Here is a 26,619-nt window from a genome sequence, read left to right as displayed (position 1 = left end):
GCCCTGAGATTAGAGGAACCCATCAGCTAGACCAATCTTTCCCAAACTCCGGTCCTCCGTGTGTTTTGGACTTCAATCCCCAGAAGCCCTAATCAGTTTGGCCGATGATCAGGACTTGTAGGAGCTGAAGTCCAAAACATCCAGAGGACCTATGTTTGGGGACCACTAAGCTCGAGGCCGAATCCCATTGGGTGATCTTGGGCAAGTCACACTCTCTCAACCTCAGAGAATAGCAATGGCAAACCTCCTCTGAACAGATCTTGCCAAAAAAAACCCATGATAGGTTCACCTTAAGGTTGCCATAAGTTGGAAATGACTTGAAGACACACAACATCAACAATGGAGGCCAAGAAAGTGAACCAGGAATAGTTGAAACTTACCTGGAATGGACACATGGGGGCCATTTGGAAGGAGTTTAAGGGACTTAACTGCTTTTGGAAAGGAAAATGCACTTTGCCAGAAGTACGGTGCTCTTCTAAGCCCATGTCCAATGTGGCCGTGCTTTTGTTCCTAGGCCATGCATGTCCCACGAGACCCTTCGCGGCTTTTAAATGGCAGTTGCAATTGTACCAATGCCGTCTTTGCATAGGTTGGACTCCTGAATGATTTAAGATTTGCGTGGAAGAAGGTGATGGGGGTTGGAGGGGAAGGGATGAGAAAAGCCGGAGCGATTCCCGCCCTTCCGGTAATTATATAGAAAAGAAACAGAAAAATCACGAATGGGTTCAAAGTCGTCTGAGGCAAGCTCCCCGACACGCTGAACTTGGGAAAGTGCTTGGGTGGATCTTCCCCGACTTTATCCAATTGCATGGAACATGGGAATACTTAACCCAAATCTGTCTCTTTTAATTATTTTCCTCTGGACAGATAAAAGCTTCCTATAGGTTCCTGTAGAATAGTTGCTCTTTCAAGCGTTCTGCCGTGACTTTGATACTAAGCGATTAAAGCATGCGAGGGGAAAAGAACGCAGCCCCAACCTTTAACTCCCTGTTCCTGGGCCCCTGACTGAAGCTTTGATTGTTGACCTAAATTCCCCTTTCATAACTAAGTCCTGTCACCTTTGGTTGCGTTCGCCCAGCAAAGCAGGCAATGACAACTTCCAGAAGTTCTTGGGGTTGTTAATTTTTCTTCCCACCCTCCCCTGAGACCATGGCCATTGCCCCCATCGACTTGGGCATGTTTGAAATAAAATCCTCTCCGCTCCTTAATTCCGTTCATATTTCCACCTCTCTCTTCTTTACCTTGGTCTCTCGGAAAGGTGGTCTCCGTGTTTTGATAGGAGATCACCTTTTGGAAAGGTCTCAGGAGGTCACATCAGAGGCCCTTTTTAGAAGCTACCTGGAGCTGGATTCTCCTTCAGTCCTGGACTGACCAATCTTTTACACCTTTCTACCAAAAATGTGAGACAAACAATCATTTGGTCCAGGACTGATCACTCTTTTGACCTGTCTACCAAAAATATGAGACAATCATCTGGTATTAGACTGATCGATCTTATAAGAAGAACTGTTATTCAGTCCTGGACTGATAGATCTTTTGACCTTCTCCACCAAAAATAGGAGGTCAACTCATGGTGGGAAGCAAGTAGGCCTGAAGATATTGTTGGACTGTCAGTATAGTGTAATGGTTTGAGTCCTGGACCAGGACTCTGGAGACCAGGGTTTGATTCCCTGGTTGGACATGTAATGCACTGGGTGACCTATGGCAAGTTACATGCTCTCAGCCTCAGGGGAAGGCAATGGCAACCTTCCTCTGGAAAACCTTGCCAAGAAAACCCCATGATAGGTTGGCCATAGGATTGCCGTAAGTTGATAACAACTCAAAGGCACACAACAACAACAACAGAGATGGAAAGGATATTATCTATTATTCAAAGATATAGCCATGTTAGTCTTTAAAGTTAGTATTTGAAGAGATCTTGAAGCACCTTGGAGACTAAGTGAAAGAAGGAGTTGGCAGCATGTGTTTTCGTAGACTTCAGTCCGCTTCCTCAGATCGGCCTTCCATATCCATCCACCATACATGGCTTGAAAAGATAGATAGATAGATAGATAGATAGATAGATAGATAGATAGATAGATTCCAAAAAGCAAACCTTGATGTTGCCATTTTATATAAGGGACACCATTTTACTATGCCATTGCATTTGATGGGACGTGAACATCCACAAATTTTGTTATCCACAGCGGGTCCTGGAACCAGACCCCAGTGGATACCAAGGACTATATTCTTTTCCCACTCAGCAAAAAGACAATTTTACTCTTAGTGTTGGGGAGAATAATAGATCAGCACAGTCCCAATGGGTAACATCTCTATGCAGAGAGACACATGGCATTAAACTGCATTATTTCTGCAGTGTAGATGCGTGCAATGAAGGTGAGCGGACGGCAAATCCTCTTCTCTTTGGCAGAGCAAGAAAGTGTCTGCAGGGATGCTTGGCTTTGCAGTCTTTCAGCTTGACTTTTGATCACTTTCTTGCCATGCCTGGTAAACACACACTTTGCATTAGCATGACTTCAAATGCCAATGCAAACCAACTTGTTTTTCCTTCTTTCCCCCCCATTTGCCCACACGCCCCCTCCTACTAACCAGACTCTGTAAGCATGGTTTCAAAGCATGTGTGTGTGTTTTCGCCGTGTGCACCCCACAGAGGAATAAGCAAATTACCTGCTTGGCTCTGGCTCTTAGCTCTTTCCAAAGGTAACAGGAAGAGGGGAAAGGAAGAGCCCCTTGGAAAACAACCGCACAGAAGGAGAAGAGGGAAAAAAGGAAGGGGGAAAGTTGAACTGAGCCATTGGGTCGCCTTTATTTTGTTGACCGTCGTGTCAAAAGACAATTGTTAATAGATGAGAGAGGTTTGGCAAGATCACGGAGGATGGGGGATCAGTTAAGAGGCAAAGTTTGCGACCTTCCAGATTAAGAATCCAAAGAGTAGTTTGCAAAAGTCCTTGTGGAGAAAATAGTCAGGGAGGTTATTCCTCGCTGATTTCATTCTCCAAGGAAGCAACAAGCCGTAAAGTGTTCAAAAACGGCGCATTTTGTGAGCAATGAAACGATTCAAACAAATGGAAAGCCCACTTTCAGTTAGCATCCTAAGATAGCTGTCTTCTAGACCATCCTGCTCTCCATTCCGATTTTTCTGTGCCACATTTTTTAATGTATGGAAGAATTCATATGATGCCCTTATACCTGTTATTTGGAGTGGTGCAATCCTTGGCATTTTACCTCCCTGTTCTCACTTAGGCTGCATTTGCACCACAGAAATAATGCAGTTTACCTCTTTAAACAGTAATGGCTCCATGCTCTAGAATCCTGGGATTTGTGGTTTGTTGTGGAACCAGAGCTCTCTGACAGAAGAGGCTAAATGTCTTGCAAAACTACAATTCCCAGAATTACATAGCACTGAGTTACGGTAGTGTCAAAATGGATTGTTTCTTCAGTGCCTATGCAGCCAAAGAGAGACAGTTCAGAGAGAGAGGCACCAAAAATAGGTTTCACAAAGCTTTGGAACTTGGACCTTGGTAACAAAACATGGATCGATATCTTCTCACTGGAAGTTCACAAAACAGTTTCCAAGGAGTCATTGGAAACATGCCTTTTAGATCCCTATTGCATGACATAATGTGGTGTCACCTTTCAGAGAACTTGGGTGAGAACACCTTTGCCGTCCAAATTTTCTCTTAAGAAGAGGCTTAACCTCCTCAAGCGTCCACCTCGCTTCTTACCTCTCATGCAAAGAACCCCAGGAATTGTGACTTTGGTAAGAATTAGGAAACAAATCCATCCGGTGGAGAATTTGATCCAAATCAATGACGTCAAGCTTGCAGCTCAAATAAAGTTAATGAGATGTCTTGGCGTCATTTTGCCATTAAGAAATTGCAAACGATTCCTGCCCACCCGCTTCTGACATAGGATGGAGGTCCCATTGACGTCATTGGCCTTCAGCAGTCCTTAACCTTTGGTTTGATACTTGACTCCTTTATCTCATTCTCTGCAGCTTGGTCACCAGAATGGTTAATGTCGCCTAGCCCTGTGCCAACTTGTTTGTTCTGAAAATGGTGATCGTTTTAATTGGATGTAACAGAGTAATATTTTTTTTCTTGCTGTACTCATCCATATTTTCTTTCTTTCTTTCTTTCTTTCTTTCTTTCTTTCTTTCTTTCTGCATGTATGGAATATAGGTCTATATGACAAATGTTCTTACACCATCCTTGACCGAGGATGGGTCCTGGGAATTAACAACATGAGTGACCAGGGCAAGAGAGACCCCCGTTATTTTTTTTCCTTGAAGACAGACCGGGCCCGGAAGGTCACCACCATCACTGATCATCGCAGCTACCTCCCAAATCAATGGGTCCACCTGGCCATCACTTACGATGGACGCCTGATGAAGCTTTATGTGAATGGCGCCCAGGTGGCCACTAGCGGGGAACAGGTGGGGAGCATCTTCAGCCCTTTGACCTCAAAGTGCAAGGTCCTCCTCCTTGGAGGGAATGCCCTGAATCAGAATTACCGAGGCCATATAGAACATGTCAGTCTTTGGCGAACAGCTCGGTCTCAGAAGGAAATTCTGGTGGACATGACCATGATGACTCACGAAGTAGATGATCCTCTACCTCAGCTCGTTTTTCAGGAGACTTTACTGAATGTGAAAAGCATCTGGTCCCCCATGAAAGACAGCCCAAGTCTTCCTCAGATCGAATACATTTCCCACCCCGACTACCTGTTGGATACAAGTCTTGATCCTCCTCCGTGTGGGCAAACAGTCTGTGACAACGTGGAGGTCATTGCCAGCTATAACAACCTCCCGAGCTTCCGTCGTAAGAAGGTTGTCCGCTACCGAGTGGTGAACATCTATGATGACCACCATCGGAACCCAACCATCCGCCGGGAACAGATAGACTTCCAGCACCAACAGCTGAACGATGCCTTCAGTCCGTACAACATTACGTGGGAACTGGAGGTGTTGGAAGTGAGGAACTCCACCTTGCGGCATCGCCTCATCCTGGCCAATTGTGAAATTAGCAAGATTGGGGACGAAAACTGTGACCCAGAATGCAACCATACCTTAACTGGGTATGATGGCGGGGATTGTCGGCATGTCCGCCATGCATCCTTCAACCGGAAGAAGCAGAACGGTGTGTGCGACATGGATTGTAACTATGAGAAGTACAACTTCGATGGCGGGGATTGCTGTAACCCAGAGATAACGGATGTCACCAAGACGTGCTTCGATCCAGATTCTCCGTACAGGTAGGCATATTCTTAAACAAATAAGGTCCTTGTAAACATACCAGGCCTACCTATGTTTAATCCTGTATGACTATCAGGTAACAACAAAACTGGTTGTAATTAATTCATTGCAATTGGTGAATTGTAATGAATTATAATTGATTAATTGTCTTTATTTATAACTTAATTGAACCCAGTTACAGTTAATTGCAATGACACCCAGTCTACTGTAATTAATTATACGTAGTTAATTGCAGTCCCTTTTAACTGTAATTGATTGCAGTTAATTACAAGAGTTAATTGTAATTAAGATTAAGTTTAATTAAGGGGCAAACATAGTATAATTGTTTGAGCACTGGACTGTGACTCTAAAGAGCAGGGTTCGAATCCTCGCTCAACTGTGAAACCCACTGGGTCAATTCACACTTTCTCAGCCTCAGAGGATGACCATGGCAGTCCCCCCTTGGATAGGTTTGCTCTACGGTTCCCCCAAGTCAGAAATCACTTGAGGGGTGAAAGGATTGCATTCTGAGATACTTCATGGACTCTCACAGAGAGGAGAGAAAAGGCTTGTTCTCTGCTGCCCCAGAGAGTAGAATCAGGTGTAATGGTTTTAAGTGGCAGGAGGGGAGCTTTCAATTGAACATTAGAAGGAAATTCTTGATGGTAAGCATGGTTTGGCAATGGAGCCAAAGACCTAGAGAGACGGTGAGGTCTCCTTCCCTGAATGTCTTCAAAAAGAAGCTGGGCAGCTAACTGTTGGGGATGCTTTAGCTGGAGATCATGCACTGAGCAAGAGGTTGAACTAGATGCTCCCTTCCAACTCTAGGATTCTAGGATCCAAGAGGTACATTTCACCAGGGCATAGGGAACCTAACTGAGCTTAATCCAGGTTGCAAGCTAGCCTTCATGAGAGAAATATTAAGGTTAAATGGAGAATAAAGTGTGTGGATGTTCATGTGCACTTGTTTTCCTGTATCAGTATGGGGTGTCCGAATTTTATATGTGCATTTATTTTTCTGGAGGTGGCTTTGGGTACCCTCGGAACAGAGGGGAATATTCATGAACGCTACAGGAGAAATGTCTAGGAGGGAAGAAGTAAATATTGGGCCCACCTGAGCTGATAGGATGGGCCTTGCTACTTATTTCACCTTGGGAAATGACACCGATAGAGAGTTCAGGGGAGGAACCAAACCAAAATTCACCCCAGATGACCCACTGGGCTGAAACATGGTGTCCCACCTCTCTGTCTGGTATAGCCAGCCAGAAAACAGAGCTTCAAAAAGTTATTCTTTTGGATTAATCCTCCTCAAATTCTCTGTGCTGCTGGATTTGTAGACCGCACAAGTAACTTTCCAAGACCATGCTTGGCGGAGGATTCTGGGTGTTGTCATCCAGTATATTTTTTTCTAGTTCTGCTAACCGAATTGATTCTGGAAGTTGCTGTCCATGTAACTTTTTCAAGCTCAGACAGAAAGCCTTTGGATTTGGAGATGGCCGTCATTTTGAGTTAGTTGCTCTTTAACAGTGGTGGGTTCCTACTCAAGAAAATACAGCCTCGCCATGAGCTGGCTGCATTTTGGAACTTGGCAAAGGTTTGGCAGTATCTGAGCCAAAACCTGCTTCGTACGGTTTTCGCTTTCATCTGGTCTTCCTAAGCCTTCTTTTCTTGGTGAGAGAGTTATTTGATGAATATTATCTCCTCCGTGTGTGTATGGAGAACTGTTCCCCGGGGGGAGGAAATGTGATGTTTTTTAATGAAAGTTTTATTTCGGCAATAAACTGAATCAGGATGTTAAAAGTTAAGCAATGAAAATGGATGAGGTTTTATGGCTCAGGAACGATTGCTGGAGAGTCCTGCGGAGCAAGAGAAATATCGGCGCAGCCTGTATGAATTCAGGGAAAGCTGTTTGTTTCTTTTAAAGCCAGCGTTGTATCATCCTGAGCAATAACTGTCACTTGGAAGCAGACACGTATTTATTAGCTCAGGTGAGTTTCAGTGCAGTCTTGTAAATAAAGCCACAAAAGTTACTAGCCCTGCAAAATGTTTTACTAGTCTCCCGGGGGTTGGCAGAGGAGAGATGGAGAGCTCTGTCTCTCCTTTAGCAGCTGCTACATTTCTGGGCCATGTTTGATAGTTGCAGTCGGTGCGTTGGAAGCGCACTCCAGATGAGCATCCTTGCTTAGCGGTGATTTGAACCCAATCTTACCAGCCCTAGGTCCTGTCTACTTTGGCGTGGGGAAGTTCGGAGTCTCTAGATCTTTCCTTGTTGCAAAGACTTTGCATTTTGCGATCAATAGGTCATATCATCTCACAGTACGTCGAAAGTACAACATCCTCAGTTTGGACATTTTGGCTTCTAGGGAGAGTTCAGGCTTGACCCATTCAGCAGTCCATGTTATCCATAGAACTTTCCTCCAGCACCACATTTCATATGAGTTTATTCTCTTCCTGTCATTGCCAGCTTTCTTCACTCTCTAACTTTTGCAAACAGACATAGAAATCAGAAGTCGTATGGTAGAGCCAGTATGGTGCAGTGGTTTGAATGTTGGACTAGAACTCTGTAGACCAGGGTTCAAATCTCAATTTGGTTATATAAACCTATTGGGTGACTTTTGGCAACTCATATTCTCTGAGCCTCAGAGGATGATGGCAATGGCAAACTTCCTCTGAACAAATCTATCCAATGAGTCCCCATGATAGGGTCGCCTTAGGATCTCCATAAGTCGGAAATGACTTATGGTGACTCTAAGGCACACAACAACAACAACAACAACAGCAGCAACAACAACAGAGTGGTTTGAGTGTTGGCCTATGACTCTGGAGGCCAGGGTTCGATTCCCTGCTCAGTCATGGAAACCCACTGGCTAACCTTGGGCAAGTGACACACTCTCAGCCTCAGAGGATGGCAATGGCAAACCTCCTCTGAACAAACCTTTCCAAGAAAACCCCTTAGTAGGGTTGCCTTAGGGTCGCTATAAGTCGGAAATGACTTGAAGGCACCCCACAACATGGCAAAAAGCAAATGCATAAGGGGAGGGAGAGAACGGCGAAGAGTAATGTGTGCATTAGGAGAAAGGTACACAAAAATGTATACAATACATTCACAGGTTGGTTTGGTTTTTAAAGTAAACCATTGCAAAAACAGGATGGGGGGAAAACCTCTTATATTTGACAAATAGGAATGAAGCAAAATTGCATGGTGGTCTATCCTTGGCGCAAGCGCCAAACTTCAGCTTTCTTCAGCTCCTCTGTTACAAGAAGGCAGGGTTCTTCCCCCTCCCGCCCCATTTTCCCCTTCAAGTTGGCAGTCATTTTTATGCGCTCATTTTTTTCTGATCCGATGCCAGGACAGGGGCTCCGCGCCCGTGACGTCGAAACCCAGTGTGCCTTTTGACATCCACAGCTGTTAGTCTGGAGCAGACTGTGACTTACGGCTACTAAGCGAGCCTCTGTGTTTTTTTTTAATAGCCACACAAGGCAGCTATTAATAGAAGAGGTTTACCAAAAATATAGAACTGTTTGACAGTAAGGGGAAACCTGCGGGACTGACGCCAGGAAAATTTCCATCTTGAATTTCTACCAAAAGATGTAAAATTAACTGCACAAAGGAAAGGGTGGAACCCAGTTCTTGGATATTGATATGGATATTTTCCCCCTTTCTTTTCTACCCTGCCTCCCTCCTTGCTGCATGTTCATGGTGAGTCAGTTCCTTCATAATACAAGGAAACGGTTGACAAAGAAGTTTTACTGGAGGGACAAACAATGGCCTGTATCTTGTTCTTATTCCCAATTAGATTAGGCTCATTGAATCCATCGGATTGACATATGAGCTGATGCATCGTTCAGCAGTTGAGCCAATGGGTCTGCTCTGGTTGGGATGAACCAACAAGATATACCTCAGAATATGTTGTTTTTAAGTGCCTTCAAGTCATTTCCAACTTATGCTGACTCCAAGGCAAACATGTCATAGGATTTTCTTGGCAAGGTTTGTTCAGAGGAGGTTTGCCTTTACCTTCATCTGAGGATGAGAGAGTGTGACTTGGACAAGTTTTCCCACTTGGAGATCCAAACCCTGGTCTCAAGAGTCATAGCCCTGTGCTGAAACCACTTCCTCCCCAATATTGTTGGCTTGCAACTCCCATCAGACCTGACCAGCATAGCCAATGATGAGAAAGATGGTGGCAGGTGTAATCCATTGATGTCAGGAGTGTATCCTTGCTTTACAGAAATCTCCTCATGGTTTGGAGTCTATGGCTGGAATCCTTACAGATATATTCCACATGGAAGACCTTCCTTCAGCTGAAGGTTGCAGAAGTGAAGTTGAACATGTGGGACCTATCAAGGGGTTTTCTTGACAAGCCTGGTTCAGAGGGGGCTTGCCTTTCCTTCCTCTGAGGTTTAAAGAGTATGGCTTGCCCAAAGTCACCTAGTGGGTTTCCATGACTGAGCTGGGAATCAATCCCAGGTCTCCGGAGACATAGTCCAACCCTCAAACCACTAGACCACGCTGGCTTAGCTGTACAACGTTGCACAGCATTAGTGCCTAAGTCCTCATGTGGAGACTTACTCTCAACAGCTCTGATGCAGGATCATGGCCAATGTGTGTATTCAGCTGAATGTATCTAAGACCATGGCTGAGCAGGCATGACTGGCTACAACTATACATGTTGACCAGTTGAAAAGTTCTACTTGGTTGCCAAATAACCTATGGCTTCCTAGAAGTTTTTGAACTCTAATTCCTATCAGCATTGTTCAGCTTGCCCAGGGGTGAGGTAAGCAGTTAAACATAATTTCTTGTCAGAGAGAAATCTTGTAGCATTGAGACTAACTGAAAGAAAGAAGTTGGCAGCATGAGCTTTTGTAGACTGAAGAAGGAGACTTGTCTCTACGAAAGCTCATATGGCGAACGTCTTGCTTTCAGTGAGTCTCAAAGATGCCACAAGATCTCTCTACATACTAATTCCACAGACTTAGCACGGCTATACCTTTGAAGAATTTCTAGCCAAGAGTCGAGTAGTAAAACATAATTGTGGCATTTTCTATATCCTTGCATAAACTTTAGAGTCTCCCTTGTGTTGTTGGACTAGGATTGCTAACCAGGGTGCATGTTGCTTGGTGCTTTTACGGTTTGAAATCCAGCCCTTTGGGGTGATCCAAGTGATCAAATGGTAAGAACTGGATCGTTCTGCCTTCAGGAAGGGGATGGGCTCTCCTCTGTGGTTTATGCAGGGAAAAGGGATTCTGAGTCTTTAAAAGCTTGTAAGACAGAGTGTGTATGTTGGGAAATGCTAGCAGGCTAAAGGAGGGAAAGGTTCATTTTGGGATAAGCTTGTTCTCTAGCAAGCCCTGATATCAGCAGAAAAGAAACAGAAGCTGATGAGTCCAGCCTGTGTGTGTTTGCACTCTAAATACAGTAACGTGCTTTATCCAGTGTCTTTTCCCTGCTGTCCTTCCTTTTATCTTTCCCCAGTGTTTGCCTCTGCTCTTCAAACAGTGCGACAAATGACCTGGCTATGTCAAGTATTTTTGTTAGGCATAAGTAACAGCTCCCCTTTCACTGCTCCAGGACTCACTGCATAAGGGAGCCCTCTTAGCAGTTCTTAACAGACTCTTAACATGGTCATTCAGTGGCTGGTGGAAAGCAGATTGGAAACGTTTCTGGCTCTGTCCACAAAACCAGACACAGCCCAAGGACATCCTCCATTGAGATCTGCCTGGCTACAGGGACAGTTTTTTGGTTACCTGTTCCCTCTCCAGGCACTGAATGACCATGAAGTGGAGGTACATGGCAGCTAAACTGTACATTTTGGGGGGACACTTAGATTGTTGCATAGGGAGGAAGAGAATTCTGGCCTCCTCTGCAGCGACAAAAGGAGACACGCAAACGTAAGCTGGATGCGCACTTGCGTATGTCACTAACACTCCCAGCATTATGGCAACGTCAAACTGTCGCCAGAATTTCCCATCTTAAGAAGAGGACTGTTTTTGCTTTCTTTGGGTATGTGCCTTGCGCCGGGGTTCCCTCTCCAAATTCCTACACACATACGCAAACACAGATTTCCCTTCCCATTCCAGCTACTATCTCAGACTGCGAAGTTTTATATTAAAAAAAGAAAGAAAACCAACATATACAGAACTCCTTGGCCTTTCCAAAGAGATGCATCAAAGAAATATTCTAATGACAGTTGGAAAGGCTTTCATCCCCTTCCAGCGCTGTACTCATGGCTTTGAAATGCATCTTTGGCAGCCCTTGAGTCTGGCTTCCTTGGTTCTCCTTGGCATGGGCCCATGTGACTGACATTACGTTCTCCATCATGGGACCCAAATAACCTTGAGAAAGAGGCTAAGCATGGCTCATGGATTGTACCGGGGAAGGAGGGGGAAGACTCCACCATCAGCAACTATGGGACAGCAAGCTTAGTTGAGACCAAAGGCCTATCTTATAGGCTGGGATGGTGGAGATTTGGGGGAAATGGGAAGCTTCAGCATCTCAAGATGTAAATTTTGGAACCTCTGTTGTATGTTCATAAAGGAGACCCTTAGCAATCCCCTGTTCTTGTCCATCATTACTGCATGGAAATATGGCTGCACAGAAACCAGTGCATTTGTTTCAGGTCTACAGAAGGGGAGGTGAACATGAGAACCGTGTCAGTGGTCAGTGAGTTCTGGCCTTCAGGACACCTCTGACCGCTGGTCTCAAAATCAACATTTCATGGAATGGAAACAGCCCCACCACCACCACCACCAATGTGTCCCTGAGGAGCTGCTTTTTCTTGGAGATTCAATGGAAGGGGGGCTTGGGGACTCCCAGCCCGGAGCTATTTTAGAGTTAGTGACTTCAACTAGGGCCAGAGGGAAAGAGGGGGGAGTGTGTATGGAGGTGACAGTAATGTTATTGTGGAAATGTCTTCCGTCTGTTTTCCATTGGGGAGTCCTCGGGGGATGACTGGAGACCTTTGGTTCCAAGCCAGCTCCCTTCGCTGCTCTTCCTTCTGGGAATGGAATTCTCCTCAAGAATTCAAGGAACCCGGCTCAGCAGCACAGAAGAGCAAGCGGTTCATGAGAGCGCCACGTGGGATGGGCAGAAACACACGCAGCTTTTTGAGAAGAGTAGAAGACACCAGCCACGTTCTGTGAGGATCTCTGGCTGAGTGTGTTGCCCTCTTCCTTTTGCCCTGCCAGCCCCCCAGCCTTCTTGCAAACACAACAGAAAGAGAGCGGCAGTTTGAGGCCCCTTTATGTTTGCATGTTAAACCCCTGCTTGCTTGGGGAGTCTAGAACCTCAAAATCCTGGAATCTGGAACCAGAGCCTGACCTACATCTTGCAATTCTCTATTCTCAATGTCTAAACTTTAGAGCTAGTGGAGTGACTTAGCAAAGGGGGATCCATTTTGCAGACAGATTCAGGAGAAATGTTTTCTGAATTTCTTCCCATAGACCACCTGTTGGGGGAAAAATGGCTCTCCAAAATAAACAAATTTCATGGAGGGGGAAGGATTCCTACTTGGGGAAGCAATGTCCTCATCTTCCTCCATAGCTATGCTCCTGAACCAGTCCAACTTGCGCCACCTTGAACTCCATAGAGGAAAGAGTGTGATTTTTTTAAAAAATGGTATTAAAATACCACTTGGAAGAAGGCTGTAACAAAGCCAAAAGACGCTTGGCTTCTGTGCGCCAGTTCTTGTGCATTTGGGTGACTGCCTGTCTCTCCTTCTCAAGCGATGCAAAGCACCAGCTCTTCCTGAGCGATGCCCAGAGTCAGGCTTGTGTTGGAGATGCACATTTCTTGCTTCTGAGTATCTGATCCCCTCGGTAGTTTCCCATGAGGTGCTTGTCTGCATTGCTAATGAGGCATCAAGAGAGGAGCGGCCCGATCGATGTCCTTGCATGCACAAGACCAGTTTTGACATCAGCTTTCCTGTTGGCTTCTAAAACACACACACACACACACACACACACACACACACACACCACCTCTTTTTTCTTCCCTCAGGCTTTCTATTGTGCTTCAGGCCAGGGCCCTGGGCACACAATTTCTCAAACTCCTCTGTCCTATCTGTGGACAGAGAAACCAGAGAGAGTGTGACTAAATTTCTCCAAGGCGATGCAAGATTCTCTGACAGTCTCTCAAGGCATTCTCTTAGAAGTGATAACCAGGAATGCCGCTATGGTGGGGGCACCTAAAGTATTCTGCCCCTTTGTGAAATTTTACTTCGGTCCAGAAATTGCTAGCATTACAGAGTGAGGCGCTGAAAACTGTTCACACCTCTTCTCTTTGAGGATGTTCACATTCCCTTGGTAAATTTCCCTGACCCTTTGCTTTAACTGCCTAAACTGTATTTATAAATGTTCAACTGATGTTTTAAGTTGTGCTAAAGATCTGAGGACCAGCAGTGAAAGCAGAGATAACTGTATAGGGAAGGAACATTTGCAAATATGGATTGGCCACCTCCTAAGGTCCTGTCTGCACTGGCCCAGGATACTTTTGCGGAGGCCTAGAGTATCATGGTCCCAGAGCTGACCCAACCATTCTCCATTATTTCAGCCCTCTCTTCCAACACCGGTCAGCTGTTCATAGGCATCTCCTGCTGTGCCAACCGGCATGCCATTGCTTGCTCTGAGGTCAGAACAAGGTGCCCAGCATTGGTCACATGGACGAGCATCTTGTTTTAACCTCAAAGTGAGTGCTGTGCATTAATGGGGCACATTTTGAATAGCCACTCAGTGATGGAACAATGATCTTCCACGAAGATCTGGAGCCAACAAAGAGTTACTTAAATCTGTTTTAACTGTGGTATACCTCAGGTTTGGCACTGAATGCCACAGACATCATCGGACTATTTGTACCAGACTCTGGGACTGGGCCCTGCGTCATCTGGACTCTCCGCCGAGAGTAATCCTAAACTCCACCCATGAGATGGTCTCCAAATTTTCTTTTCCTTTGAGCATCTCATCCCCCCATACACAGGAAATGTATTTTCTATCAAGAGAATAGTCCAAAAAACTGTGCAAGAAACGCTGAACCAAACATAGAGCCAAAACCACCATCCCCAGTAGCCTCTCTCATGTTGACTTCTGCAAAGAGCTTTCCATATTTTGGGGGCATGCTACCATTTATATGAATCTCTTCTTGTCTTTCCATTGCAGGGCATACCTCGATGTCAAAGAGCTGAAGAACTGGCTCAATCTAAATGGGTCGACCCATCTCAACATCTTCTTTGCCAACTCATCCGAGGAAGAGCTGGCTGGCATGGCCACTTTTCCGTGGGACAAAGAAGCATTAGTCCACTTGGGTAAGTCAAGGAAAGAGACCACAGCCTCCTTGCAGACATGTCGATGTGACAGAAAAGGATAAGCTGGGATGCCATAAACTTTTGTTCTGATGACTTACGATTTCCAGTAACAGCCTGAAGTGGCCCAAGGGATTTCAAAGAAGAGGAGGGGGGATGGACGGAAAAAGGCAGGGGGGAAATCAAGACAACAAAAATATTCACCATTCCTGGCTTCCTGGCTTACAACCAGGAAAATATTAGATTATAAACCCCAAGCATATTATGGTATTTCTCAGATGATGATGTCAGGGCCGAAATATTTCACCTTTAACAATGAAGCTACTTCGAAGGGCATTTTCTCCATGAGTGTAATTGATGAGAATTTTGGAGAAGGGGAGCAGTTTTTGAGATTGGAGCGGGAGAAATACAACAGAGGGATTCATCACACAAAGAAGGAAAATGGGATGGTGGACCCTCTGAAACAGTTGCTTGTCCGTGGCATATTGGTTCCATGACGGATCGGGTCAAAGCGCTGGGACTTTTAGATTAGCAGAGATAACGATATGTCCCTATTCCTTCTGATTTTCACTTTAATCCCGACAATCACTGGGCCAGGAGTGACAGGTTGAATGCTCTCTGCAACAAATTACAAGTGGCTTTTATTGCAACACAAAGTTCTTGAGGTTCTGAATGCACCATTAAGATCTGCTAGCTTTGCAGATGACCTATTCCTGATCGGCTAAACTGGTTGGCTGATTTGGATCAGTACAGTATGATCTGCTTCTTTGGACCCACCTTACGGATGTAGATGTCTCCTTGAGGGATCTGTCATGATGTGTGCTTGTGAATCAAAATGTATCATTGCACTACTACTTCCTTTCCAAGGGCTATATGTCCAGAGTATGGGAAGATCACATTTTGGATGGCAACACCCAGAATCTCGCAGCCAGCATGGATAGTTGCCATGCTGCCTGGGGAATTCTAGAAATCCAAATCCAAAAAAGTAACTGTGCATGCCTTTGGCTATTGATGGCTTGGAACAAGCAATATAGATTTCCTTGCTTCGAGCGTGTACAGTTTGGGAGCTTCCCAAAGACACTCTCCTGGTCACTTTTTGGAAATAGATTACCAGGGAGATGCATCTTGACCTGGTTCAGCACCAGAAGGTGTGTTGCATGGGCATTTCACCAGCATAGGCTTGGCTACCTTGGTGGTGTTTTTCCCCACCTCCATTTATGTTTATGCTTTAACGCACAAGGAATGAGGGAGATCCAATGTTGAAAGGTGAAGCTGACTCGCCCTATTCAATGAATGATTTTGTGGGCATTGGGTAGAACATGCTCTCCTGATTCCAGAGCCCCTCTTGGTAGGTGATATTGTTTAATCTATCCAACCTTCCTCTTCAAGAACCATAGCATGGTCTGACGGTAGTTTCTTGAGTGGCCATGGACGAAGCAATATGGCCAGATGAATGCCATCCACAGGCAAGTGGTCAGCTTGGCCCTCACCTCTAAATGTTAACCTTCTGAAAATTGGCCCAACTTCATTCTTCCCTGTTTGCCACCTCTTGATGGGTCAGTGAGAAGATGGCTAGTGGAGACATGACCTTAACGTTGAGGTGCATAGGTTTAGTGCTCCCAAGGTGAAGACCACTTCTCCTAAAGGACTAGGTCTCCTACCTCTGCTTGATGACTCACAGTTATGTTTTTGTGTATTAGTTGCTGGTGAATACAAGATGGAGGATGCAGGTGAATTCTTGTCCTGCGGATGTCTTTCCCATAAGCAACTGGTTGGTCATTGGACTGAAATAGACCCATCAGGGGTCTGCTTGTGACGTTCATGGACCAGTGGTTTGACTCTGTATAAGGAAGCTTCTTTATGGAGATGGGTCTGACTGCTAAGCGAGAAGACTAAAGAACTGGCTTGCAGCTAGCAAAACATGAGCAGCGCTTTTTAAAAATGCAGATAACTAGATATTTGGGCTAATTGGCTTTGTACTTTCCTGTAGCACCTCCTGCTGGACCAGTCGCTGCCTTTTAATGGGCCTTTCGTTGGGTTTGCCTTTTCTTTTAAAACCGACCTTTTGGTGTCAGGCAGTAAATTTCATCCTCTCTGAATTTAGCTGATTGGCAGAGGTCACTGTTCGATGCACGCTTCCCTCCAAGCGCGCATTGAACGGTAGTCGTAGTAGCGGCGACAAAGGGATAAAAATATTTCGCGGACAGCCTGAAGTCGATTCTCCAAAGAAAAAGAAAGAGGGGGGAATTAATTTCCTGTTGTAACAACCCTTGCTGCCCTCTTTCTCCCTCGGAGAGAACTTTCTCCCCAATCTTTCCATATTCTTTTTCTTTTGCCTTCCATAAATCCAATATGTATTTAATAATGAAATAAAATGAAATCTGCTGGGTTGTCCAGATCTTAGCTTTGGAGTATAGATCATGCGGGGGACAGGGCTATTGTGTGTATGTGTGTGTTGCTATTGGTTTAGATGCTTGACAGCTTTGAAAAATGTCCCCTGTCCCCTCTGCCCCAAAAATACAGTAAAGAAAAGAAGAAGAGGAAGAGGAGGAAGAGGAAGACTGTACAATTTGCACAGCTGCCTCAGGCTTGATCAAACTGAGCAAACCTATATTACGATTTTATCTCTTCCATTAAGGAGGGTTGTTCCAATATCTCTAGCAATCGGAAAATAATAATAATAAGAAAAACTAAGAGACAGGGATCATACAGTCTCTTGCCACAATACTTTTGATGGCTACTTGTTGGTTTCTGGACACAGTTCAAAGGGATGGTCATGACCCCTAAAGTCTGATAGATGGATCCACCTCCTCAGACCTCAAGATCTTCAGCAGAAGCCCTTATTTTCATTCTGGGACAACAAAAAGGAAAGGAACACAACGGCACTCCCCTCCTGAGAAGCAAGTCTAAAAAAGTGTAGTGGTCACAAAATAAACATGATAAATATAATATCAAGATGGTTGTTGTGTGCCCCCAAGTCATGTCTGACTTATGGTGATCTAAGGTGGACCTATCATGGGGTTTTCTGGAGCTGAGTGTGGGACTCTCCCAAGATCATCGACTGGGTTTTCATCAGAAATCAATCCAGCTTTCTTCTTGTCAGAGTTTCTTGACACTTAAATGTATGTGTATGTGTGTATTCATATATATTCTATTTCTACACAGGGGGAATTGTGTTGAATCCTTCCTTCTATGGCATACCCGGCCATACCCACACCATGATCCATGAAATTGGGCACAGTCTGGGCCTTTACCATGTCTTCAAGGGCATCTCTGAGATCTTCTCCTGCAGTGATCCATGCATGGAAACGGAGCCTTCCTTTGAGACGGGCGACCTCTGTCACGACACCAACCCAACGCCAACGCACAAAGTCTGTGGCGATCCAGCCCCTGGCAGTGACATGTGTGGTTTCCGGAGCTTCCAGAACACACCCTTCAACAACTTTATGAGCTATGCAGGTACTCTTCTTTCTTCCATTCTGTCTCTGGAGTCATTGGCTATTCAAGTCAGTCTTCAACAGTGTTGACAGCCAGGTTTAGAGCAGTGCACTCAAAGCGGTGGTGCACAGACCAGCGCTGGTCCACAAGCCATCAGTTCTAGCTCCTTGGATAGCTTCTAGAAAAGAAAGAAACCATTGTAGCCAATGGGCCATGGCACATTACAAAACAAAATGGCTGTTCCTTGACATTAGATAGTATCATAACCTCAGGCATGGGTGGGGAACTGCAATAAGTCTAGGCTCAATCTTATGCTCTTGGTGTCTCTGAGAGTGGTATGGACTACCAAAAACTAGAAGGACAAAACACAAATGGGTGGAACTGTAGTATATTTCACCAGATCATAACTCTCTTTCTCACTTCTATTCCCCCCCCCCCCAACTCTCTGTGTTTGTCTGTTTGCTGGTTGGCTTCCTCCCTCATCCCAGATGATGACTGCACCAACTCTTTCACGCCCAATCAAGTGGCCAGAATGCATTGCTACTTGGACCTCGTCTACCAAAGCTGGCAGCCTGTAAAGAAGCCGGCTCCCATCGCTCTCATGCCACAGCTGGTGGATTGGACCAGTTCTTCCATCACCCTGGAGTGGTTTCCTCCCATCGACAGACACTTCTTTGAAAGGTGATTGGGAAGGAGGGTGCATGGACGTGCTGGTTTGACCCTGAGATGCCTGGTGTTTGAATGAAAGTATGGACACTTACTACCTGTGGTTCCAGTGGTGATAGGTGCTTTGGGAACCACCACCACCACCACCTTTGGTTCCAGTAGTGATCGGTGCTTTTGGAGCAATTCCAAACTGACCAAACCTCTGAATGAAATCACCATAAATTGGCTCACAACAGCCCAAGTAGAACAGGTAACACCGCCTGGATGTTGCCACATTATCTGACAGTATCTCACCCATTTCCTCCATTTTTGGATAGAACGAAAATCATTGATGGTCCAAACCTAGCCAAATTTACTACCCAAATCCTATGCTGGAGTAGAATGATATATACATGAGATTGACCTATGTGTTGATGGTTGAGTCTGTGGGTCTACTCTTATTGGAAATGGATTGGATATATAATCCCAGTGTGCCCATAGTTGATCTCCTGGAGCTTTAGTTGATCTGAACCTCCAGGAGTTGTTCAGAAACACTGAAGTCTGCTCATGTGCGCAGGCTTTAAAGTCTGAACTGAACCATTGTTCGCTGCGCTTTTGCCGACACTGCCACCATCTTCCATCCTTCTCTCTCTTTCTGGCTCTCTTTCCAGAAGGGTAAATTAAGTCCTTGCAATATGCATTTAATTTATATTTCATAAAGCAGTTATTGTATGTTAAATAAATTCCATCTGCCTATTAAAAACACACTGATACAAGGTTAATTGTTATGTAACAAAATCCCTCTTTCTGACATATTTCTTCAGCCTCAATCAGTATGTTTTTAATAATCCGTGGCCAGTTGGTACTTAAATGACATACAATGGGCAGCCTGTTCAATCTAGGATTTCATAACAGAGTTATCATACCTTAAGTCAACACTAGATTTCTTTTACAAACCCTTCCATTGGGGTTTCGATTGCGTCAAGCCGGCATAACTTGAGGATATCTAAGGAGACATTGTCCAGTACTGATGTCATAGCTTTCCTAGTTTCTCAGGCCTAGGATAAATAAATCATGCAGTGACTTTTGGAGGGCAGACGGAGGGAACTGCTCCAATTCTTTAAACATGTATATATTAGTAACCGATCTATTGTCAGTTCCTGAAAGTTTATCACCAATCTGAGATGATGACTAATACAGTTTTGAAAGATGGATTATGGAGCCGTGTAACTGAGACCCGGTCAGACGTTACCCTTGAGCAGGAACTGAAGATATTTGAGGAGGCCACTTTCTTAGGGTTTCCAACACAGTTTGACCTTATCTACATCTTCTGGATGTAGAACGTCATTGACCACAAACCGTGCCTCTTCCTAAATGACCCAACTTCAATCAAAATGAATGAGAAGATATATAATTTTAATGTATATGTATGTATACCCAAACCTGAGCAGTGAGTCCCCATAAGTTGAAGGCACATAACAACAAACACAAGCGCTTACACATATTATACTTACTGCTTCCATTCATCTTTTCAAATACATCATCTGATGTTATATCTTTCCGTGACACAAAGGATGCTTTGTACTTACAAATAAAAGGAAGCCTGATCCTTTCAGTATTATCCACATCTCTCTCTCTCCTTCCATGCCTTTTAATTCTCCTGCTTTCAGGTGCGGCGGTTGTCCAAATTTGACACAACTAGTTGCGTGGTGGATGTTTTTTCCTTTTGCATTTCTTTCTTTTAAAATGTATTTGTAACAACAAACAACAGCAACAAATTGATTCACCTGAAAGAGAGAAAAAAGAGAAGACAAGAAAAGACAGAAGCGACAACAACAACAAATGGTACCGGAGTCGACCAAGGATCACAGACATTGATTTTGGAATTTAGCTCTCTAGCAAAACCTGACTGTGGAATATTCTTGAATTGCAAAATTGTATTTGGAAGATGAGACGCCCGTCAAATGTCTGTTGACACGACGGAGGGACGCGCGGCAAGTTTTGCTCTGTTGTTGATGCAATAAAGCCAGTTGCATTGAAGGAGTCGGTTTAAAGTGTCTCCAATAAGCAACTGTGTTGAGAAATGAAGGCTGAAGCACACAGGAGAGATGCCATGTGCTAGCACATGTGTACCAAGGGGACAGAGAGATGTCGTGGACCCTGCAGTGGCACCGTTGTGGCATAAATGGTTCCCTCTGCACATCCATCACCACTTGTCATAACGATAGGCATTTTCCCCTCTCCTTTTGAAATGAGAAATGAACAGAGTGGGAAGCGGAGGGCAGCAAGAGAGGAGGAAAAGAGAGACCCCTTCATTTCCTGACTGCATCAAGCTGTTTCTAATCTTGTTCTCCCCATACATGGATTTGCAAGGGCATTACTTAATATGCACCGGGTTGACGCAAGCAGATATTGTTCATGGTGCAATGGTGGGGTCCCATCTGGACAAGAGAGGGCCGCATCCTGCCTCGCCGAGCGGCGCCTTCCAGCATGAGAGGCGGCAGTCATTTCCGCCGCTCTGCCGATCGCTATCGCTTTAACTCGCACACAATGCCAGGGAATTGCGCAGGACATGTTTTCTTGATTCGAGGGAGAACGACTGAGAAGACTTTTTTGGCATGTTCCCCCTTGGCTGGTGGGCTGTTTTTCATTTCCCATGTGCATTTCCATAACTCTTGGGGGCATGGAAAGGACCCCGAGATTCGGAGGAATGAGAAATCTGTGTTCCCACTCCTTTTGAAGTTGCCTTGCTTTGGGCAGGAGCATTCGCTCATGGTTTGAGTGGAAGACGATTCCATGCGCGACTACAAAGCATACTTTGCAAAGGCATGGATATTGGCTATTTGCATGGTGGCGGAACAAAGGCTTGATTTGTAGCTCTCTAATGGTGTGCCCAGGTGGCTATAATTTAGCTTTTTTACACTTGAGAAGAAGGTGGAAAACATACTCTTTATTTGGAATCGGGATCAGACAGAGCCAAATTATTATGTAACCATTACCCATGCGCACAGAAACACACACAGACAACTGGTAATGCAGACATACAATTTGAAAAAAACATTTGCAAAAGATACAAAGCAATCCCCTTTTATCTATCTATTTATTTTTCTCTACTTTTTATCAATCTACTTTTAAAGCAATACTATGATCAGTTATTCTTGTTCTCTGTGAGCCTTCAAGTTGCCTATAAACTAATGGTGATGACATGAATTGCACCATTTCTTTTAAGGTAAGGAAGACTTAGAGGTGGTTTGCCATGGCCTTCCTCTGAAATAAACCCTCCAGCACTTGATATCCTTTGGCAGTTCCCCATCCAAGTACTAACCGGGGCTGACCTTCCTCACCTTCCCAGTTTAGACAGGACCTGGCTCTTTCAAAGGATGTTAGTTGAATTTATATGTCACCGTTCCTGCAGTAAACTCAATGCAACTTAGAGTGATATCCAACTGCATTTTATTTCTATGGCGCAGATGCACTCTGAGTCCCGCTCTGTCACTAGTCCTTTCCAAAGACTCTCTTGCACCAGGAAGAAAATTACTACAATTGCTTGTTGAGAAGGAAATGAGTGGGGAATCCTATCCCTGTTTGATTCTATTAGATGCCCTACTTACTCAGCTGTTACTAAGTTGGTGCATTTTCTTCCTGTTTGTTTCCTGCCTCCTAGAGTAGTGGGATCAGCGTGCGATCTCTGCTTGGAAGACCGGGTCCTGGTCCAGTACGCTTTCAGTGCCTCTTCGCCCATGCCATGCGATCCGTCCGGACACTGGAGTCCCCGAGGAGCAGAAGGTGAGAATCAGCCTTCAGATGCAAAAAGGAAAAGGGGGATTGGGTGGAAGGAAGAGCCAGGCAAGGAAAAGCAATAAGTGAATGCAACAGATTAATAATGCTGGTTATGATTTAAGAGCCCGTGGTTTCAGCATTGGATTATGACTCTAGAGATGAGGGTTTGAGACCCATTGGGTGACTTTGGGCAAGTCACACACTCTCAGCCCCAGAAATGTCCAGTGTGCATCAGAAGAACCCAACACTTGCCAGGAACATCCAATGCTTATTAAGAGTGTATCAAAAGCATCCAGTGTGTATTGGCACACTCTTGCAGGTGCCCAGATGTTCCTCTTTGCAGTTCACTAACAGGGTTCCTTTGCATTTATGCAATGCCAGCTATGGATCTGTAAACTTACAAAATGGAGACCGTGGTGTAGCATTTCATCTTAAGTAATTAGTTCATTTAACTTGCATTGATTTTAATATATGAATTCTATCGCAACACATGTTTCATGCATCTGGTCTATGGTCACCACAGAAAAGGGTGCATCAAGGGCATGCTGGGATTTGCTCTGTGTTTTGGTTTGAACTTTAAATTCATTGATGCGGGATGCCAACTCTTCCTTCCAGAATGGTTTCAGCACCTTGGATAGCACCACGAAATTTAGAGCAGATTCACCACTCCATTGAGATGGAAACAAGGACAGAAAGAAGAATATCCCTCCCCAAAGAGTTGAAAATGGGATTTTATGAGTGTCAGAAAAACCTGAGAAAGAGTGGGAATGAGAGCCTTTGCAGCCTGGGATTTATTCTGCATTGAACATACATGTGTGTTGTGTGTGGAGTAAACAGCATTTCACATAAAATGCCATTTTATGTGCAGAAAACCACATTTCTGCACAAAAAACCCATATTTTTCGCAGAGAAAGTATCCCCCTTCCATGCAAAAAAATCAGCTTCTCCTGTGAAGTCATGCTGCCTTCCATCCGCTTTGCTGTTATCTCAATACCTTCAGCACAAAATGGAGGTACAACATAAGGCGACGTTTTCACCGTGGAGTTTTCCTCCTCCATTCCTTCATGAAACCATGCTCCTGTGAATGTAAAAGCAATTGGAAGCTACAGTTGCATTGCAAAAGGATGGTTAGTTTGCAATCATGGCATAATTTGCATTGTTAGTTTGGAATCATAGCATACGATAGTTGCCAAGTAAATAAATATATATTAATAACCGGGTTTTTTGGGGGGGAAGGAGGAACAAACAGCAAATTGCTGGCTACATTCAACCTCTGGTCATTTTTGGATGGGACTCTGCAGATTTTAAAACGATTTTGGCACTTAACTATAAGGTTTACAATCCCGGGGGAGCAAGGGTAGAAGAGGAACATTAGGGATTGCTGTTTCTTGACTGTCTAACATGACCTTCTCTACATGCTGCACAATTGCGAAAGGCCCTCTTTTGCTGGCCTTTTTCGTTTTTTAAAGAGCAACGTTAAACGCTTTTCTTGTAAGAAAGTGCAATTTTACCTTTCCGCAGCCAAAGAAAAATCCTCCGGGTATCAATTGACCAATTGTTCCTGCCCCTTCCTCAGTTTGGAAGGCTTGGCTGCAAAGGAAGGGAATTATTTCATTTTGATTTTGATTTTTTTAGCATGGATCATTGCGCTTTCTTTCCATCTCAAACACAAAACAAAACACACACAAAAAATCTTTGGACATGGGCATTCCTTCCCGTAAATGCATTGGCAGGAATATTTGGAGAAGGCGAATGTGAAAATGGAAAAGGAAAAGAGGCAGAAAAGGACGGTCCCTTTGGGAAGAAGAGTATCTGTGTGGAAGGGGGGAAATATTTGTGGGGATTTTGCAATTCTGGATAGCTGAAAGTGTACCCTCTACCATTATATAGATGCAAATAGGGAAAGTCCTGGTAAGCTTTCATAACTCCATTCTTGCTTTAACTTTAATGGGTAGTTGACTCCAGATCTTGAAGTGATGGTTAGCTGCAGTGTCCTTTCCTCACTTCTCCACCATTTCAGCTTTGTTCAAGGCTTGGTTTTCGGAGAGGAGCAATGTCTGTCCCTGGAGGAGGTTTTGGACTACAGTTCCCATCATCTTTCTCCATTGCCTTTGCTGTCAATGTATGCATACACACAACAACTTCTAGATGGTTTCCATCTCGGTTTTGTCTGTTGTGCGCTGCATCCATTTTCAGTTTTCACCAGGAGAGCCAACGTGGCATAATGGTTTCAGTGTTGCACTTTGGAGACCAGGGTTCAAATCCCGGCTTGGCCATTGGGTGACTTTGGTCAAGTCCCACTCTCTCAGCCTCAGAAAAAAGGAAATGCAAACCTCCTCTGAACAAATCCTACCAAGAAAACCCTATCAGAGGGTTTCCATATGCCAGAGTCTTCTTGGAAAGGAGAGGCAATGTGGTGCATTGGTTTCAGTGCTGGACTAGGTTTCTGGGAGACCAGGGTTCAAATCCCTGCTCTGCCATGCTGAGCAGGGCAAGTCACACAAGTTTTATGGTATCTTATCAAAAGGAACAGAAATGAATGGAAAGTGGTGAATTAGTTTTAACTGCAATTGATCGAAAAGGATCGGCAGCACAACAAGTAACCAAACATACTTTCTCCGTGTTGCAATTGTACTTGTGTTACTCTTCACTCACTGTAATGAGAATGGTTTGCTTTTTAAAAGTAACTTTCCAAACACGGTATTCCCCCAGGAAGCCTGTTTGCTTTAACGTGAAATTCTCTTGCATCCTTCTCTTTGGGTTATTCAAGTGGGGCTCTCCTGCTTTGCCACAGGCTTCATGTTATTGAGGCATTCCGCTATGAGGAAAGCCAGAAATTAGACTTTCTCACTTTAACAGAACACATTTGGATGGTCCCGGAGTTTATGTAATTGTGGACTGAGAAGGAACAAAGCCGCAGCTTATGAGATCTAAAGTAAAAACCAGACATGGACAAATCGGTTCTTATTCCCCACCTCCTCCAATTCTTGTGAAAATTGGGACCCTTTGACGCTAACCAATTATAACACTGTGGTTGCACTTTAACATCCATGGCGATGTCTTTTGAAGTCCTGGGATCTGCAGTTTAGGGAAGGATGTTTAGAATATCAGCCAGAAAGCTCTAGTCCCAGACTACAAACCCCAGGGTTTCAACGTGGTCTTTAAAGGGTCAAAAGGCCCCTGAGCATTTTATAGGTTTTTAAAAATTATTTGATTTGGCACTATTAGCATAAAATCTCACATATGCACAAGTTACGCCGCTGTCACTAACACTATCTGATCCAAGCTTTGTTGTCCTAACTCAGCTTCTGTTTCCTTTCCACATTGAAGGTCACCCCGATGTGGAGCAACCATGTAAGGCCGACGTTCGGACTTGGAGTCCCAATTCAGCCGTGAAGCAAATAGTCCCACCGGCTTGCCCTGAACCCCAAGGTTGCTATCTGGAGTTAGAGTTTCAGTACCCCGTGATCCCAGAGTCCTTGACCATCTGGGTCACCTTTGTGTCCTCCGACTGGGACTCCAAAGAAGCGGTGAATGACGTCAAGCTCCTGATGGTCAGTGGAGAGAACATTTCCCTTGGACCCCAGAACTTCTTCTGTGACATTCCCCTGACCATCCGGCTTGACAACAGGAAGGTGAATGAGGAGGTCTATGGCATCCAGATCTACACCTTGGATGAGCTCCTGGAGATCGATGCGGCCATGATAAGCTCTCTTCCGCAGAGCAAGTGGTGCGCCGACTGCCGAGCCATCCGCTACAAAGTCATCCGAGACCCTCCTTTCCAGAAGGGTTCTTCGGTCATCATCTCGGATCTCAGCCGGAAATTTGTGGATACGTAAGTACTGGACACCAGAAATATGGATAAACTATTGGGTTAATTTCAATCTGACTCCCAGTTCCAGTGCATCTACGCTGCATCCCTCCACAGTTCGTTGTTGTCGGGTACCTTGAAGTCATTTCCAAGTTGTGGCCACTCTAAGGCAAACCTATCATGGGGTTTTCTTGGCAAGGTTTGCTCAGAGGAGGTTTGCCATGGCCTCCAGAGTATTCTCCTTGTATCCAGCTATCCTGAAGCATTGTGCATAAATTATTCTGTGGGGAAAGCCACATGTTTTCATGAGCCAAAAAAGAAGAAGAAAACACAGAAACTATGTTTCATATGCAGAATATTGCAGGGAGTTTGCACACACACACACACACACACACACACACACAGAAACACACACAACA

General features: G+C 44.7%; 1 protein-coding gene across 1 annotated transcript in view; it reads left to right on the top strand.

Moving 5' to 3' along the window:
* The window catches only part of PAPPA (pappalysin 1), a 123,602-nt gene that overhangs the window by 18,837 nt on the left and 78,146 nt on the right, over positions 1–26,619 (top strand). The window contains exons 3-8 of the mRNA XM_089536842.1: positions 4,182–5,253; positions 14,384–14,529; positions 17,692–17,985; positions 18,453–18,645; positions 22,274–22,395; positions 25,720–26,224. Of these exons, the coding sequence (XP_089392968.1) occupies positions 4,182–5,253; positions 14,384–14,529; positions 17,692–17,985; positions 18,453–18,645; positions 22,274–22,395; positions 25,720–26,224 (2,332 nt within the window). The remainder of the gene's footprint in view (positions 1–4,181; positions 5,254–14,383; positions 14,530–17,691; positions 17,986–18,452; positions 18,646–22,273; positions 22,396–25,719; positions 26,225–26,619) is intronic.

The sequence above is a fragment of the Sceloporus occidentalis genome, unplaced genomic scaffold (assembly GCF_023333645.1).
Source record: "Sceloporus occidentalis isolate IW3139 unplaced genomic scaffold, rSceOcc1.0.p SCAF_8, whole genome shotgun sequence".
Taxonomy (NCBI): Eukaryota; Metazoa; Chordata; class Lepidosauria; order Squamata; family Phrynosomatidae; genus Sceloporus; species Sceloporus occidentalis.
The sequence above is the reverse complement of the archived record's forward strand: the minus strand, read 5'-3'. Positions and strand labels throughout refer to the sequence as shown.